At 39.3% G+C, this 14,684-nt stretch overlaps 1 protein-coding gene across 1 annotated transcript in view; it reads right to left on the reverse strand.

Annotated features, from left to right (window-relative positions):
- Positions 1-10,572: 10,572 nt before the first annotated feature.
- Positions 10,573-14,684, reverse strand: part of LOC114649897 (FRAS1-related extracellular matrix protein 2-like) — a 369,649-nt gene continuing 365,537 nt past the window's right edge. The window contains exon 24 of the mRNA XM_028799269.2: positions 10,573-14,419. Within this exon, the coding sequence (XP_028655102.1) occupies positions 13,910-14,419 (510 nt within the window). The 3' untranslated portion in view covers positions 10,573-13,909. The remainder of the gene's footprint in view (positions 14,420-14,684) is intronic.

Genomic DNA, 14,684 nt, shown 5'->3' on the forward strand with positions numbered 1-14,684 from the left:
TTATGTATTAACTATTTTACAATATATGTTTAATTGCAAGATGCAGATCAGTACTCGACAACTGTCCTGACTTGAAAATGGACGTATTTGGTAAGTTTTTAAGCTTCTCCTCCATGCCCCATTGACTACACTGTAAAGTGTAAAGTGTTTGTTTCAGTTTTTAGAAAGCGATTAATATTAGGGCACAATTCTGCATGGCAAATGCATATGAAGCATGTTTGTGTAGAAATAACTTCAACTTGAAAAATACTAAACTTATTATTTAATGAGCATTCCCTTCATTTGCATTGTCCAAAAAACACGCTTTTCCTTTTATTATGGTTTGGTCGGGGTTCAGCCCTGGCTCAGATGTCTTTTCTTTTTGATACATTCTGTTTTTTGAATCAAGTTATTAAGAATATTGTTTTATTAATTTAATATTATGTGGTTATGATTGTCGTATCATTTGTAGTTCTTTAAATTAGGTACCCTGTGTTCTTTATAACGAGTAAGGGGAGCGGAGCCCCAGGGATACGTAAGAGCCAGCAGCCATGCAGTAGCTGGTACCCTGGGCTCAGACAGAATGATGCTAAGGGTGGCCCCGCCTCCTGGGGCTTCACCCAAAAAACATGAGGAATGGAAATACAGTTAAAGGGACAATGCATAATTATAAACATAACAAAATCATAAAAATATGAAAAATAATTATTCAAAAATTACAACAAAGCATAAAATACACAAAAATACCGACCCGTACATAACAGGTACAAATTGGAAATCAGTTTATCCTGTTGAGAATAGTATTACCAGGACCAACCCCTGGAGCGCCTGGTGGTCAGGCAACCCACATAACCTGAATAGGATCAGCCTGAAATGGTGACGTGAAACCATCATGTGGACTCACCACCTGCAAGATGAAGGGTGAAGGCAGGTTGCTTTTTCATCTAATTATTTATTTCACCATTTGTTATTTCGTTTATTTCTTTTCGGCATAAATGGAATTCTATATAACTGGGGCTGTAGACAGAATTTAGAAGGCAGTGCAGTGCATAAAAAAATTCTACCAGCATCCAGTAGGTGGCAGCAACACACCAACTGGCACTGGTCTGCGATCACAACCCAAAAGCAGAGTTCAAGTTTCTCTGTGCCTTCGAGATGGATGTGTGGGTGTCTTCATCTGTGTTTGAATTTAGCCTTTACTAACTGGCTGTCTTTTCACATTTCTCTCACATGCCTTCATGTATAGTTCTAGTAGTTTATGTTTTTCCCACAGAAATGTAAAAGGGAACAAGCTCCCAGGTCACAGAGCGTTTTCTTCTGGAAAATTAAATGAGATTAGGAAAGGCAATGGTGGGATGGGGGTGATGCAGAGTGTTGTGCTAAAAATACCATTCAGTCTAACTGACATGAGAGCAAAGAAATAAGCTGATAAGGAAAGAATCCTTTACACTGGACTGCAAAAGACACACACTTGCTCTCATATGCAACAAATTATATATATATATTCATGGCATTCGTAGTCTGAATCACAATCTGATTGTATGGGTGGTTACCTACCAGGTAACACTTGTGGTTGGTCTACAAGTCGGCAAACATCCGCCACTGTGCCCTCTTTTCAGTTACGAGAAGCAGATCATAGAATGTTGCAAAGTTTACTGTCAAATAATGCAAAGAGTATGCGACACGTGTTTCGACCTAATTCTGGGCTCATCAGGCGTACACACTCACTGCACCCCCTCTCGGGGATCAAACCTCGGGTGCCGAGTGCAACATAAAGAGGCTTCGCCTGTGACGCTGTGGAGGTGCAGTGACTGTGTACGCCTGATGAGCCCAGAATTAGGGTGAAATACATGTTGTGTACTCTTTGCATTATTTGACAGTAAGCTATGCAATATACAGTATATATATATAATGTATGTATATTGTCACAAGAATAACCAAGAGACATTGGGAAGGTTTTGGGCAGCCACCCATATAATATTTCCTGGCTACAAAATCTGTCAAAAGACAAAGACATGTTTACACAACTCCAAAACAGAACTGAGTATCATCTTTAAGATGGCGGCTTTTAAACACTCACGGGGGAAGTGATGTCATCAGGACCGCAATCAGAAGTGACGTCATTGGCTACCCCAAAACAGGGCGGGATTTCCCAAGAATGGTCTGTAAGGAATTGAGAGAGAGAGAATTAGCGCACTTCGCCACCCCCTGGTCCAGCATGGAACTACATTTATTCAGGCCCTTTGGTTGTCCCCTAAACAAGCGTGTGTGACAATATACATATATCTTATACAGTACCTGCCAAATAACATGTCTATGATCTGCTTTCGAGCAACTGAGAGGGTGTGGCAGATGTTAACTGATATATATGTGTTTTATATATATATATATATATATATATATATATATTGTCACACACGCGCATATGAAAAGTACGAACATAGGGGGAGCGTAACAGAATATTAATACCTTTTCTCTTTCATCAACAGAAAAACAGAAGAACAACAGCCATAAAATACCTCAGATCCACACAACCGCAGTAATTCTGGCTCTCCGCGATCACTCCACTTCCGGGTTCCTCTGTCAAAGTTCATCCAGTATCGATGTCCTCACTTCTGGTCCCATGCCGATGATTTCACTTCTGGCTTACACTGATGACGTCGTCCCCGTCCACCTTTTCACTTCCTGCCAACTCAGTTCTGTTTTGTGTTTATCTAACTTTCTATTTCTCCTCTATGAAACACCTCAGAAAACTCAATGTCTTTGCCCAATGTGATCCTATGCAATTATGACCGTGTTTCAGTCTAAAAAGATTACTCAATGATGTAATCCCTTGATCGATTTCTCTGTGCTTTTTTCTCGTTCACAATATATATATATATATATATATATATATATATATATATATATATATATATATATATATATATATATATATATAATATAAATATATATAACTGTTCAAAAAAATTAAAGGAACACTTTGAAAACACATCAGGTCTCAATGGGAGAAACATCCTTCTGGATATCTCTACTGATATAGACTGGTAATTTGTTAGGAAAGAAAGGATACCACATTGTTTGATGGAAATGAAAATGATCAACCTACAGAGGGGCTGAATTCAGAGACACCCCGAAAATCAAAGTGAAAAAATGATGCGGCAGGCAGGCGAGTCCACTTTGCTGAAATTTCATTGCAGCAACTCCAAATAGTACTCAGTAGTTTGTATGTGCTTGCATGCATGCCTGACAATGTTTCGGGGGGGGTGTCCTGGGGGATCTCCTCCCAGATCTAGTCCAGGGCATCACTGAGCTCCTGGACAGTCTTGAGGTGCAACCTGGTGGCGTCGGATGGACTGAAACATAATGTCACACCCAGAGGTGTCCTATTGGATTGAGGTCAGGCGAGTGTGGGGGCCAGTCAATGGTATGAATTCCTTTATCCTCCAGTAACTGCCTGCATACTCTCACCACATGGGCCGGGCATTGTCGTGCACCAGGAGGAACCGAGGACCCACTGCACCAGAATAGCATCTAACAATGGATCCAAGGATTTCATCCCGATACCTAATGGCAGTCAAGGTGCTGTTGTCTAGTCTGTAGAGGTCTGTGTGTCCCTCCATGGATATGCCTCCCCAGACCATCACTGAGCCACCACCAAACTGGTTATACTGAACAATGTTACAGGCAGCATAATGTTCTCCACAGCTTCTCCAGACTCTTTCACGTGTGTCACATTTGCTCAGGAGGAACCTGCTCTCTTCTGTGAAAAGCACAGGGCGCCAGTGGTGGACCTGCCAATTCTTGTATTCTATGGCAAATGCCAATCGATCTCCATGGTGCCGGGTGGACTGTGTGCACATGCCCATTATATGTGCTTTCAGTGATGGGCAGGGGTCAGCATGGGCACTCTGACCAGTCTGCAGCTACACTGCAAGCACTGTGTGTTCTGCCACCTTTCTCTCAGAACCAGCATTAAGTTTTTCAGCAATTTGCTCTACAGGAGGTATTCTGTGGGATCAGACCAGATGAGATATCCTTCACTCTTTACGTGCATCAGTAAGCATTGTGTCTCCATCACCTTGTCACCAGTGTTCTTCCTTGGACCACTTTTGTTAGGTACTAACTACTGCACACTGGGAACACAAGACCTGCCATTTTGGAGATGCCATGACCCAGTCGTCTAGCCATCACAATTTGGCCATTGTGAAGATTGCTCATGTCCTTAACGCTTTCCCATTTTTCCTGCTTTCAAAACTGACTGTTCACTTGCTGCCTAATGCATCCCATGCCTTGGCAAGAATCATTGTAATGAGATTATCAAATAATATTCACTTCACCTATCACTGGTTTTAATATTGTGGCTCATCAGTGTATATCCACATGATGAAGGGAAAGTTAAATCTTTGCAAAAGGCTTTTGGTTTTTTGGTCAGTCAACATCACCATTCTCAACTAGGGATGCAAGCCCTGTGTAGAGACTTGAAAGGCTGGGGTCATAAACCCAGGAAGGCAAAATGAGCTTCCTGCTTGGGGTAAAGGGCTCACTCTATGTGAGATCTTCAGGTGAGGAAATCATCAATATGGGAGGACCTGGGAGTAGAACTGCTGCTTCTCCATATTATTACTAGATACTTGAAGCGGCTCCCCTGGACTGTAGCACAGAAGTCCTCCATCTGCCTTTTTCAAATAGCATTTTGATTAACAAAATGTAAAAGAGCAAACATGAGATGTTATTAGCAATAGACAAGAAGATCTGCATGGTTTTCAAGACAGAACCTAGTTAGATGTCTAAATAAACTTGTCTAATGTCTAAAAATAATCAAAAATAAATCACCAGGAGTTGTCAGCAAGACCACAATAATTCAAGCAGAACAAAACACTGATGGGTTAGAGGCATGCGCTGATACATCGCATTGCCGCACCCACCACATGACAAACCACCACAAGTTCCCAGATTAGGACCTGAGTGCAGCCATGTGATGGGCGACACTTCAGCACCACACTAGCTCAGATAGAATGAAACAGTGTGAGGTTTTTTATGGTGGCTGGAGTGCCAATTCTGCCACCAACTCCCAGGTTTTTCCCTGCAGGTTGGAGTTCCTATTTGTAGGGCTGGATGCAGATTAGCGTCATACCCAGGACGGAGCAGTTGCAGGTTAAGGACCTTACTCAAGGGCCCAATGGGGTAGAGTCAGTTCTGGCATTTACGGGATTTGAACCAGCAACCTTCCAATTACCAGTGCAGATCCCTAGCCTCAGAGCCACCACTCTGCCCATAAACACTAAGACTGGTAAATAAAACATGGAACGTTATGAGACATTACCAGAAAATCAGAACCTCAAACAATAACTCCAGACTTGTTCACAGTTCAGATCCGTAATCTTGGACAGAGGACTAATGGTGCTGTGCTGGAACTTATAAGCAAGTCATCATGAAGTGAATTCTGGTAGGCTCATTCTTGCAACCATGCAGTGCTTCCTAGCAACCCATTAACAATCCCCTGAAAATATAATGGCATTTAAGAATAAATGAAAAAAAATTAAATGTTAAATTAAAAAACACAAAATAAATCATGCAATTTTAACTTTCAAAATATTAAGACCAGAACAGGAACAGAAAAGATTTACCTAAGGCAAAAAAAAAAAAATTACTGAGAAGAACACAAAGATTTTTCAGAGGCCAGCTGAGGTGGTCTGAAGATGTAGATAAGATGTGCCTTTGGTGTTTAAGGGGGGAGGCTCAGACACAGCGCATTGAGACAAGACATGGGGCAGACCCAGCAGAGCCTAAAAAGGATCATATCTTTCAACTGGCTTTGTAGTGTTTGCGAATTATCCAGGCAGAGTTGGGCAAAGTTGCTAAGGATGGACAGGTCACATAAGCACGTGACTTTCTGACTCTCAATGGATCGACTTTTCCCATAAACCATCACAGATCAAATCCCTGTGATACTCTCCTTACAGAAATGACAGATGCAAAACCGTGTTAATTGTGGTGCCCAAATAAAAAACAAAATGCATTGTGGTACAATGTGCAGTATATACATTATAACTTCATCAGAAGAGCCATAAACACAAAATATGACGTCAAAATTGAAATCCTTGATGTTCAAAACCCTAAAAAAAGACATATAGCATGTAAGACTTCAAGCAGGAATTTGCATAAAAAGTTAATGAACATAACAAATCATAAAATCGTCATTTGTCAGGGAAAAGGGTCATCCACACTAGCAAGACAGAAGGAACAAGAGAGAAAGGAGTCATGAGGTCTAAGAACCAATATTGTAGACAGACAGAGCATGATGATCCTCTGACTTCATTAGACGAGAAAGTACAGAGCTGAGCCACGGACTGACAGAGTTTTGTGCTCACATTTGTTACCTGTGAACTGTTAGAGATGGACTTAGTGCTTAATAGTTGGCCTTCTGTCCAGTCGGGGATGGGTGGTCTCGTGGCCTCGGAACCCCTGCAGATTTTGTATTTTTTTTCTCCAGCCCTCTGGAGTTTTTTTTGTTTTTTTCTGTCCACCTGGCCATCGGACCTTACTTTTATTCTATATTACGTTCAGAGGTGGGTAGTAATGAGTCACATTTACTCCGTTACATTTACTTGAGTAACTTTTAAAAAAAAAAAAAGGAACTTCTAAGAGTAGTTTTACTGCACCATACTTTTTACTTTTACTTGGTACATTTGTGAAGAAGAAACACGACTCTCACTCCGCTACATTGGGCAACACTCGACTCGTTACTTTTTTCCATTTACACATTAGATACGCTTATATTTTTGCCAGAGAGAAGTCACCAGTGGATCTACTGCATGACTGTTTCACCAATCAGACATAGCAACAATAATCACATGACTCCGTTTCACCAATCAGACGTAGCTATGCAGTCACATGACCACACACAAACATCCTGCATCTGCAGCCTGTGAGAGACTTTTAGTCATGCTGGGCTCCTGTTCACTGCTAAATGGTCACAGCTTCACTGCAAGAACCTTGAGAGCCAACTCCTGCTGAAGCTTAACCACCACTTCACTGGGTAAAGACCAAGCATGTTTTAAACAAACATGAACAGACGAGACAGTCATGGTAAAGTGAGACTTCTTGTACGTGCATAAGCTGCCTTGTTCTAATGTTATTTTCTATCAGCTGTGCTATTTGGAGGGCAAGTGTGTGACGATGTCGGTCCCCTACAGACTCTTTACTTTTCTCCTTATATTTGAGTCCCCCTTCTTTTTTTGTGCCGACCCGTATATACATACTCCCGCCTCTGTGGGCCTTAATCACACGCTGCAGAAAGCCAATGAAGCAATTGAGAACGATCGCACTCGCACGTGCAGGTGTGACTCGCTCCAACTACCTCATTAACTCCGAGCGGTCGTGTAATTGCGCCTATGGAGAGTGACACGGCTTTATGGATTTGAAACTGGCCTTTTTTTTTTTTTTTGAAGCTGCGGACCCACTACACCACAAAGTGAATATACAGTGTGATGAATGGCCGGCTACATATTCCGGCCCTCACCCCCAGGCCACCAGGAGGAGCTCTCCCAACAGCGTGAACGTGCCCCGAGTTCCAGCAGGGCCTCATGGACTATGTAGTTTTTATACGCAGCCCTGCTGGATACCTTGGGGGCCACCAGGAGTCGCTATAGGGGGACTCGGAAGCTCGTATGTGCCCTATAACCCGGGAGTACGTCATGGTCACATGACGGGAAGAAACTACGTGTTCCCGGAGTGAAGAAAAGGACTTTTTACCCTGACCCGGAAGGAATAAGGACTTTTTCGGTTTGAACAGGAACCACTTCCGGGTCAGGGGGTATAAAGGACTCCGGGGAAAGCCCAGACACTGAGCTGAGCTGGGAGGTAGGGTGGCGAAGTGTCTGGGCGAGGAGGAATTGTGATTATTGTGGTGTTTATTGATTAGTGATTTGTATGTGTAGTGAGGAGTGTAGAGTGCTTGGTGCACAGTATTATTATTTAATAAATAATAATTACACTTTTATCCGGTGTTTGGAATGGTACCTGAGGGTTCAAGAGGTGGATCAAGGGCTTATCTGCTACAACAGTATTATACTGTCAGTGTACAGGATATCTTGTCACTGTAAGTAGTTTGCACTGTTCAAACATACATGTTACCTACTGTAAGTATTGGCTTCAAAAGCTTTGTTGGGAACTTTGTGTTATTTGTCCATCTTTATTTTGTAAAGATGTTATTTATTTTTACTCATTTTTTATTTTATTATTTGGATATAGCAGGTATTTGCACATTATTTTATATTTTTGTCTGTCTTATTACAACATTCCTAAAAAATAAATCATTTATTATGATCAAACAGTTACTCAGTACTTGAGTAGTCTTTTCACCAAATACTTTTTTACTCTTACTTGAGTAATTTTTTGGATGACTACTTTTTACTTCTACTTGAGTAATATTATTTTGAAGTAACGCTACTCTTACTTGAGTACAATTTTTGGCTACTCTACCCACCTCTGGTTACTTTGTATTGCCTTATCTTATTTTTATTTTTTACTTTTTTCTTTCTTCATCTTGTAAAGCACTTTGAGCTATATCATTTGTATGAAAACGTGCTATAGAAATAAATGTTGTTGTTGTTCACTGTTATGATGTCAAAATGTAATGACTTTTTGTGTAAATTCCTGTGCGGTTCCTACTAATCTCTATGGCGATTATATTGTTTTAAGGCTCAAGGAATTTAAATATGGGATTTGATTCTGTCTAGAACCAGTTTTGAGAAAATTCATTATTTACTGTAATACCATTTTGTCATAACACCCTTGTAGGTGCTTTTATGTTAAGTTTCTGTTTCTGCCGTGTTTTGCCTGGGGTATGCTCAATTTTTGACGTCAATCTACAAAAGTCACCCATACATTTCTAGGGTATCAAAGCTTGATGGATAAAACTTGTTTCATTGCACTAAAAGATCATTATTTGGTCTTTTGTGGTTTTCCAAGTTCCCTCCTGTGGTTTTTGACTCCGGCTCTTCTGATTGTGTTTTGGCTTTGATGAATAATCACCTTGACTGATGATTCTGACCTTTAGCCTGTTTTTTTACTTACGATTCTTCTCATCATTTTAATTTCCTTTCTACTGTCTCTTATGAGTCGGTATACTCATTATCCTGTGTGAACTGCTGTCCTCCACTTCTTCCACCTTAGGGTCTAAGTTTTATCTTATCTCCCCACAAAGGGACATTTTTATAGAACTTGGTGTAAACTTTTTTGTTCAAACAAATGTAATGTTTCAAGTTTAATCCCCAGGTCTTGTAGTTTTTCCTTCAATGTCTATGTTTGGTTATGCAAACTTGTTTTCTTTAATGTATTCCTTCACAGTCTAGACCTGTATCACTGTTGCATAATGACTATACAATTGTCTAATAATATCACCAATCTACTGAAACAAAAACCACTTCTAATGGTACAAAGAAGTTCTCAGAGAGGTAATGTGAGACATTATTCCTGCATGTTATTACAACATATCTTGAAGGATGTTGTCCACCCTTCTTCCCAATGTTACACTGCTCCCTGTTTCAAAAACCAAATGAAGGTTTCAACTTTGTTAAGTCACATTTGGAAAATGGTCAAGTAAACCCAATAGAGTGGCACAGTGCTTATGGCTGCTGTCTCACAGATCCAGGGCCCTGGGTTTGATTCCCGTGCCCACTCACTGTCTTTGTGGAATTTGTATGTCCCTCCCGTGTCTACATGCAGGAGATACTCTGCATTTTTTCCCACACCTAAGTTAAGTGATTAATTGTGAGTGCCCCGTGACAGACTGGCACACTCCTTTTTGTGTTGGTTAATGCCTTACACCCGTGGTTCCCAAACTCAGTCCTGGGGACCCACTGTGGCTGCAGGATTTTGTTCCAACCAGATTCACAATCAGTGATAATTATTGATTACAACTGATCTCATTTAGCTGGTCTTTTTTACTCTTCTCTTATTCTGTATTCAGAAAAACACAACAATATGGTTTTTACATTTATAAGACATTTAGAAATATTTCTATTTTTTTTTAAAGCTATAAATGCTTAACTCTCTTTTGTTGTTTTCCTATTATTTTCCCCTTTTCCTGTGTAGTTTGTTCCCTTCTTTTAACCCTAATAGTGACAATTAACAACCAGCATAGCAGACACCTGGGATGATGAAAGCTGCAACGACCCACTAATTAGGAAATAATCAGTTAAATAACCAGAACACCTGCAAAAGCAGAAAGAAAATTAGGTTGAAAATACTGTTAACAGCTTTAAAAAGGACACATTCCCCATATAACTGCTTAGTCCATTTTAATAAAAAAATCGACCAAACTTACTTTTGTAATTTGTACATTGACTCCAAAACACAGAAACCGGGAAACAATGACTCACTTAATTAGGCTAAGAGTCCAATGAAAAACAGAAGTTGGTTGGAACAAAAACCAGCAGCCACAGTGGGTCCCCAGGACCGAGTTTGGGAACCACTGCCTTACACCCAATGCTGCTGGGATACACTTTGGTTTAGGCAAATTTGAGAATGTTACGCCATGTTTCATCATCACAGAAGCCCAGAAAAAGAAACACAGCCAACAAGGTGTACTGAAAAAAATGTGATTTTATTCTTTTTATTGCAGATTTCAGTCAATTTGTGCTTGAAAGTCTATGTTACAAATAATTACAGTACACAACCTGTATAATAACACTGACCACTCCCGAAACATCAAAACAAAAGTCCAAATTTAAATATATATATTTATACAAAATAACAAACTAATGACTCAAAACAGTTCCTGAAGTTTGTCAGGTATAACAAAAAAGGCCCACATCTTGTAATAACGGCACAACTACACGGGTACAAAAGGGGAACGGCTGGCATTGTAACAGAATGCATCACGTACACAACAACTACTACCATTATTATGAATGAAATACTAGTGAGAAATAGATAGATAGATAGATAGATCGATAGATAGATCATACACCATTTTTACATTACAGACAGGACACTGTATTTTTTTTAATACACAACATTTTTCACACTAAAACAATATAATATATGGTTGGTAAATGAAGAAATCTATGAAGTCCAGCTACTGCATCCCGGTTGACTACATTAAAGCATTTCACGTGTGAATTTGTCTTATTATAACGTATGTCTAAATAGAGTGGGAAATGAACGTTAAAAACACAGAATTAAGATTCACTGAAAGAAGCACCGTGTTCAGTTTCTCTTTCCCTTTTTAGTCCCCCGCCTTTTAGCTGCTTAATACTTTGTAATAGCAAATATATTTTGTAATAACTTAAATACTCACTCAAACATACACATTTAAAAAAAAATAATAAAAAAAAACTACTTTGAAAAACATTTTGGCTCTTTGTCAGTGCAGTTTATTTGATTCTTGTTACAACAAATAACAAAAATTTGCCACGCATCGCTAGTTTGCCTCATTTTAAGTGGCTGAATTTTGTTTTGCCCTGTAAATTATGTCTATTCCAAGTATAATTTTATTCCAGTGTTTTTTTTTTTTTTAAGTTGTCTTATTATGTTGTCATTTTTATTAATTAACCGTCCAAATGAACACCGATACTGCAGTGTGTACTAACCCCCTAACCTTATCTAGCCAACTCATTACAATTTAGTTACGTCACAAAAGGGACAATTTCACATAACCAGCAAAAACTAAACAGTTTTGGGTATTTTGCCCCTTGGTCATTTGCACCAGCGATGTGTAGGAAAAACTATATCCGGTATAAAGTAGATGAATTAAATGAAATCAAAATAATCTGAACAATCGCACTACAGCCGATTTTTGGCACGAGGTCCTGTCCCTGCTCTCGCACAGGACAGCCGTCTTGATTCTAATGTGTGGCTATACTGTCCCTGTTTGTTATACTGTAATTAAAGGCTCAGTTCCTTTGAATCAATAAATGTCCACCGAAAGGAAACAATCCCACCGGTTACTAGTACACAAAACTGAGTTTTAAAGAGCAAGGTTCAGTTTGAGAAGAAAACGGAACGCAGCTTACGGTGCGCCCACCGGTTTGGTTTGCACCACATTCTCTTTAAACACGTGTATCATCGTGTGAACTTACATCGTTTTTTTTTTTTTTGCTAAAAATAATAAAACACATCAAGCAGTTTACTGTACCTCACTTTGTCAGATCCAACAGAGCATAAAGGAGCAGCACATAAATGTCGACCACGTTTCGCTTTTTAGTAAAATGAAATTTAGCAACATTTCTTTGTAAACAGTCTTGGTGAATTTCTGACCACCAATATTTATTTAATCTTTAAGACAACCCACCTAATTTCCAACTCAAAATCAGTATTTAGGTCGTAGTGGTATTATTATCACATTGTTTGTTCCATGATACTAGTATGTTATATAGGAACGTGTGACCAGTTCTGATTTTTAGGATTAAAAAGACTAAAGATAACAGATTCAAAAAAAATTATATTACTATCCTATTCAAAAATTGGAACCATATCAATAGGGATTTTACAATATATACATTCTTTAAGCATTTATTAAAAATTTGGGCAGTGATTTACTTTACAAACTCATTCAAGGGTTCTGAGGATTGTTGGAAATGTGATGATGATCAGAACTAAACGTTCTGCTTTACGTGAACCAGCATGCTCAGAGGTGGCCACAGAAGACATAACTACTTTTGTTTGTACTTGTTCACTACAACCAAACACTAAAATGATTTTATGTGATTTTGCAGATCACAAATCAGCAGAATTCAAAAGCAAATCCTACCTGATGTGCAACGGATAAAAAACAGCAGAAGTGTCAAACTCCATCTTGGACTCAGGGCCACAACAATGTTGTGCTTCAACTAAACTTGAAAAATTTGCTTTCATTACTGGGCTCCTTGTTTTTGTGTTTTCCAAACTTAATGAGATACTTTTAGCAAACAGCGGCCAAACTAAGTTTGTCCAGGGCTGGCTTTTTTGTTATCAGATCCACTCTTTTAACTCCATCATACTTAGAAGCAATTTGCTTTCTTCATTAGGCTGCTCATGTCCCTTTTTCCGCATTTCCATATTTAATTGTATATCCCACATACTTCCACGTGTAAGGCCATTGGGATTTTTACTTAAAAATTACATCCTAAATGATATTGAAATGTACAAGCAGGCAGCCATTGCGTGACAATATGAGGTGGGTGCACATTATGACCACTGAGGAGTTCAGGTCGTACGCATATTGGTGATTCTCCGCACTGTATTGGTAAGTAGGGTTTGAACAAATACAGTGGAACAGAATGCTATAGCAAGAGAAAAATATTTATACTGATAAAGAGTGAAATGCTGTACTTAGGCAAGAAATCTAATTATTAAGGGGCTTCAGTAAGAAGTTGTTTGACATCCCGGCTGGATAGATGTTGTATAATGATGACCATGGACAACACCCACACTGCATTGCTATTCAATACACAGCAGCACAAAGCCATTTCAGAAAATGAAAAAAACAGATGGGTACCTACAATGAGGCACTCAAGGAATTACAAATACTGGTTTTGTAGTCAGCATGCACTTGCAAGTATTGTCTACCTTGTTATGCCTTTTTGTTTACCTAAACCTTAAAAAGTGTTGCCTGCACCGTTTCTGGGTATCACAAATTGGGTGAGGCTCAGATCTGAGGAGTTTTCATGAAATGACCAGCACAAAACAGATTTCTTTAGGGTATTCATGACAATGTTACTGCAGAGCCAATCAATCAATGCCTCTGTTGCATTTGTAAATAGTAAAATATCAAGAGTCAAGAGCAGGAACCATGGAATTCTCGTTTGTTGACTTTTCCAGTGTAAGTAAATGACATGAAAGAACTGAGTTCAATTTTTTGCTTATAGGCACTTTGAAGTTGGGCGGTTACATTTCCACTAGTCAACAAGGAGTATAGGTGTTAGTCGAAATACATGTGAAATCAAACTTCGGAACTATCACTGCTTTGATATGTGTGGGACATCATTGGCTCCCTGCTGGTAGATCCTTTTGAAACATCCTTTTCCTTGGATTTCTGTCTGCGTTTTATTAACAGGATAATAATAACGATGAAGCAAATAGTGAGCAGCAGGCCTGCTATGCCACAGACAATGGTGATTAGGTTATCCTCTGAATCTTTGCTGTTGATCTCGCGTGGGACGATGCCATCTATAAAGACTTCCTTCGTTTTCTTCTCCTTTTTGTAAGTCCGGTCCAAGGCAATATGCTGAATATTAGTTCCTCGATTGTTTTCGTGGCCTATCTCTTCAATATCTGGCACTTCTCTGGTGGCTCTCCGTGCACGAGATGCCATTGCTGTATTGAGATTACTGCCCTGCCCAAGAGAGTGGTACTGGTACTCCAAACTCCTCTTGCCAATACCTCTGTTAGCATTTTCTTTTGAGCGTACTGTGTAAATGGTATGGATATACCATTCCCGTCCAGCAGAGACCTACAAGACACAAAGGTTCATAAGCACCATAATAGAGATATAGATGAATTTATAAAAATTAAAGAGATCATGAAATATAAAAACAAGATAGATAGATAGATAGATACGTTATTAACCCCAAGGGGAAATTGACATACTCCCGCAGCAAAATAATGATAAAGAACAATATTAAATTATTAAATTAAAGAGTGATAACAATGCAAATATACAGACAGACAATAACTTTGTATAATTTTAACGTTAACAAATGGTAAGTATAAGCATT

Source organism: Erpetoichthys calabaricus, chromosome 4 (genome assembly GCF_900747795.2).
Source record: "Erpetoichthys calabaricus chromosome 4, fErpCal1.3, whole genome shotgun sequence".
Classification (NCBI taxonomy): Eukaryota; Metazoa; Chordata; class Cladistia; order Polypteriformes; family Polypteridae; genus Erpetoichthys; species Erpetoichthys calabaricus.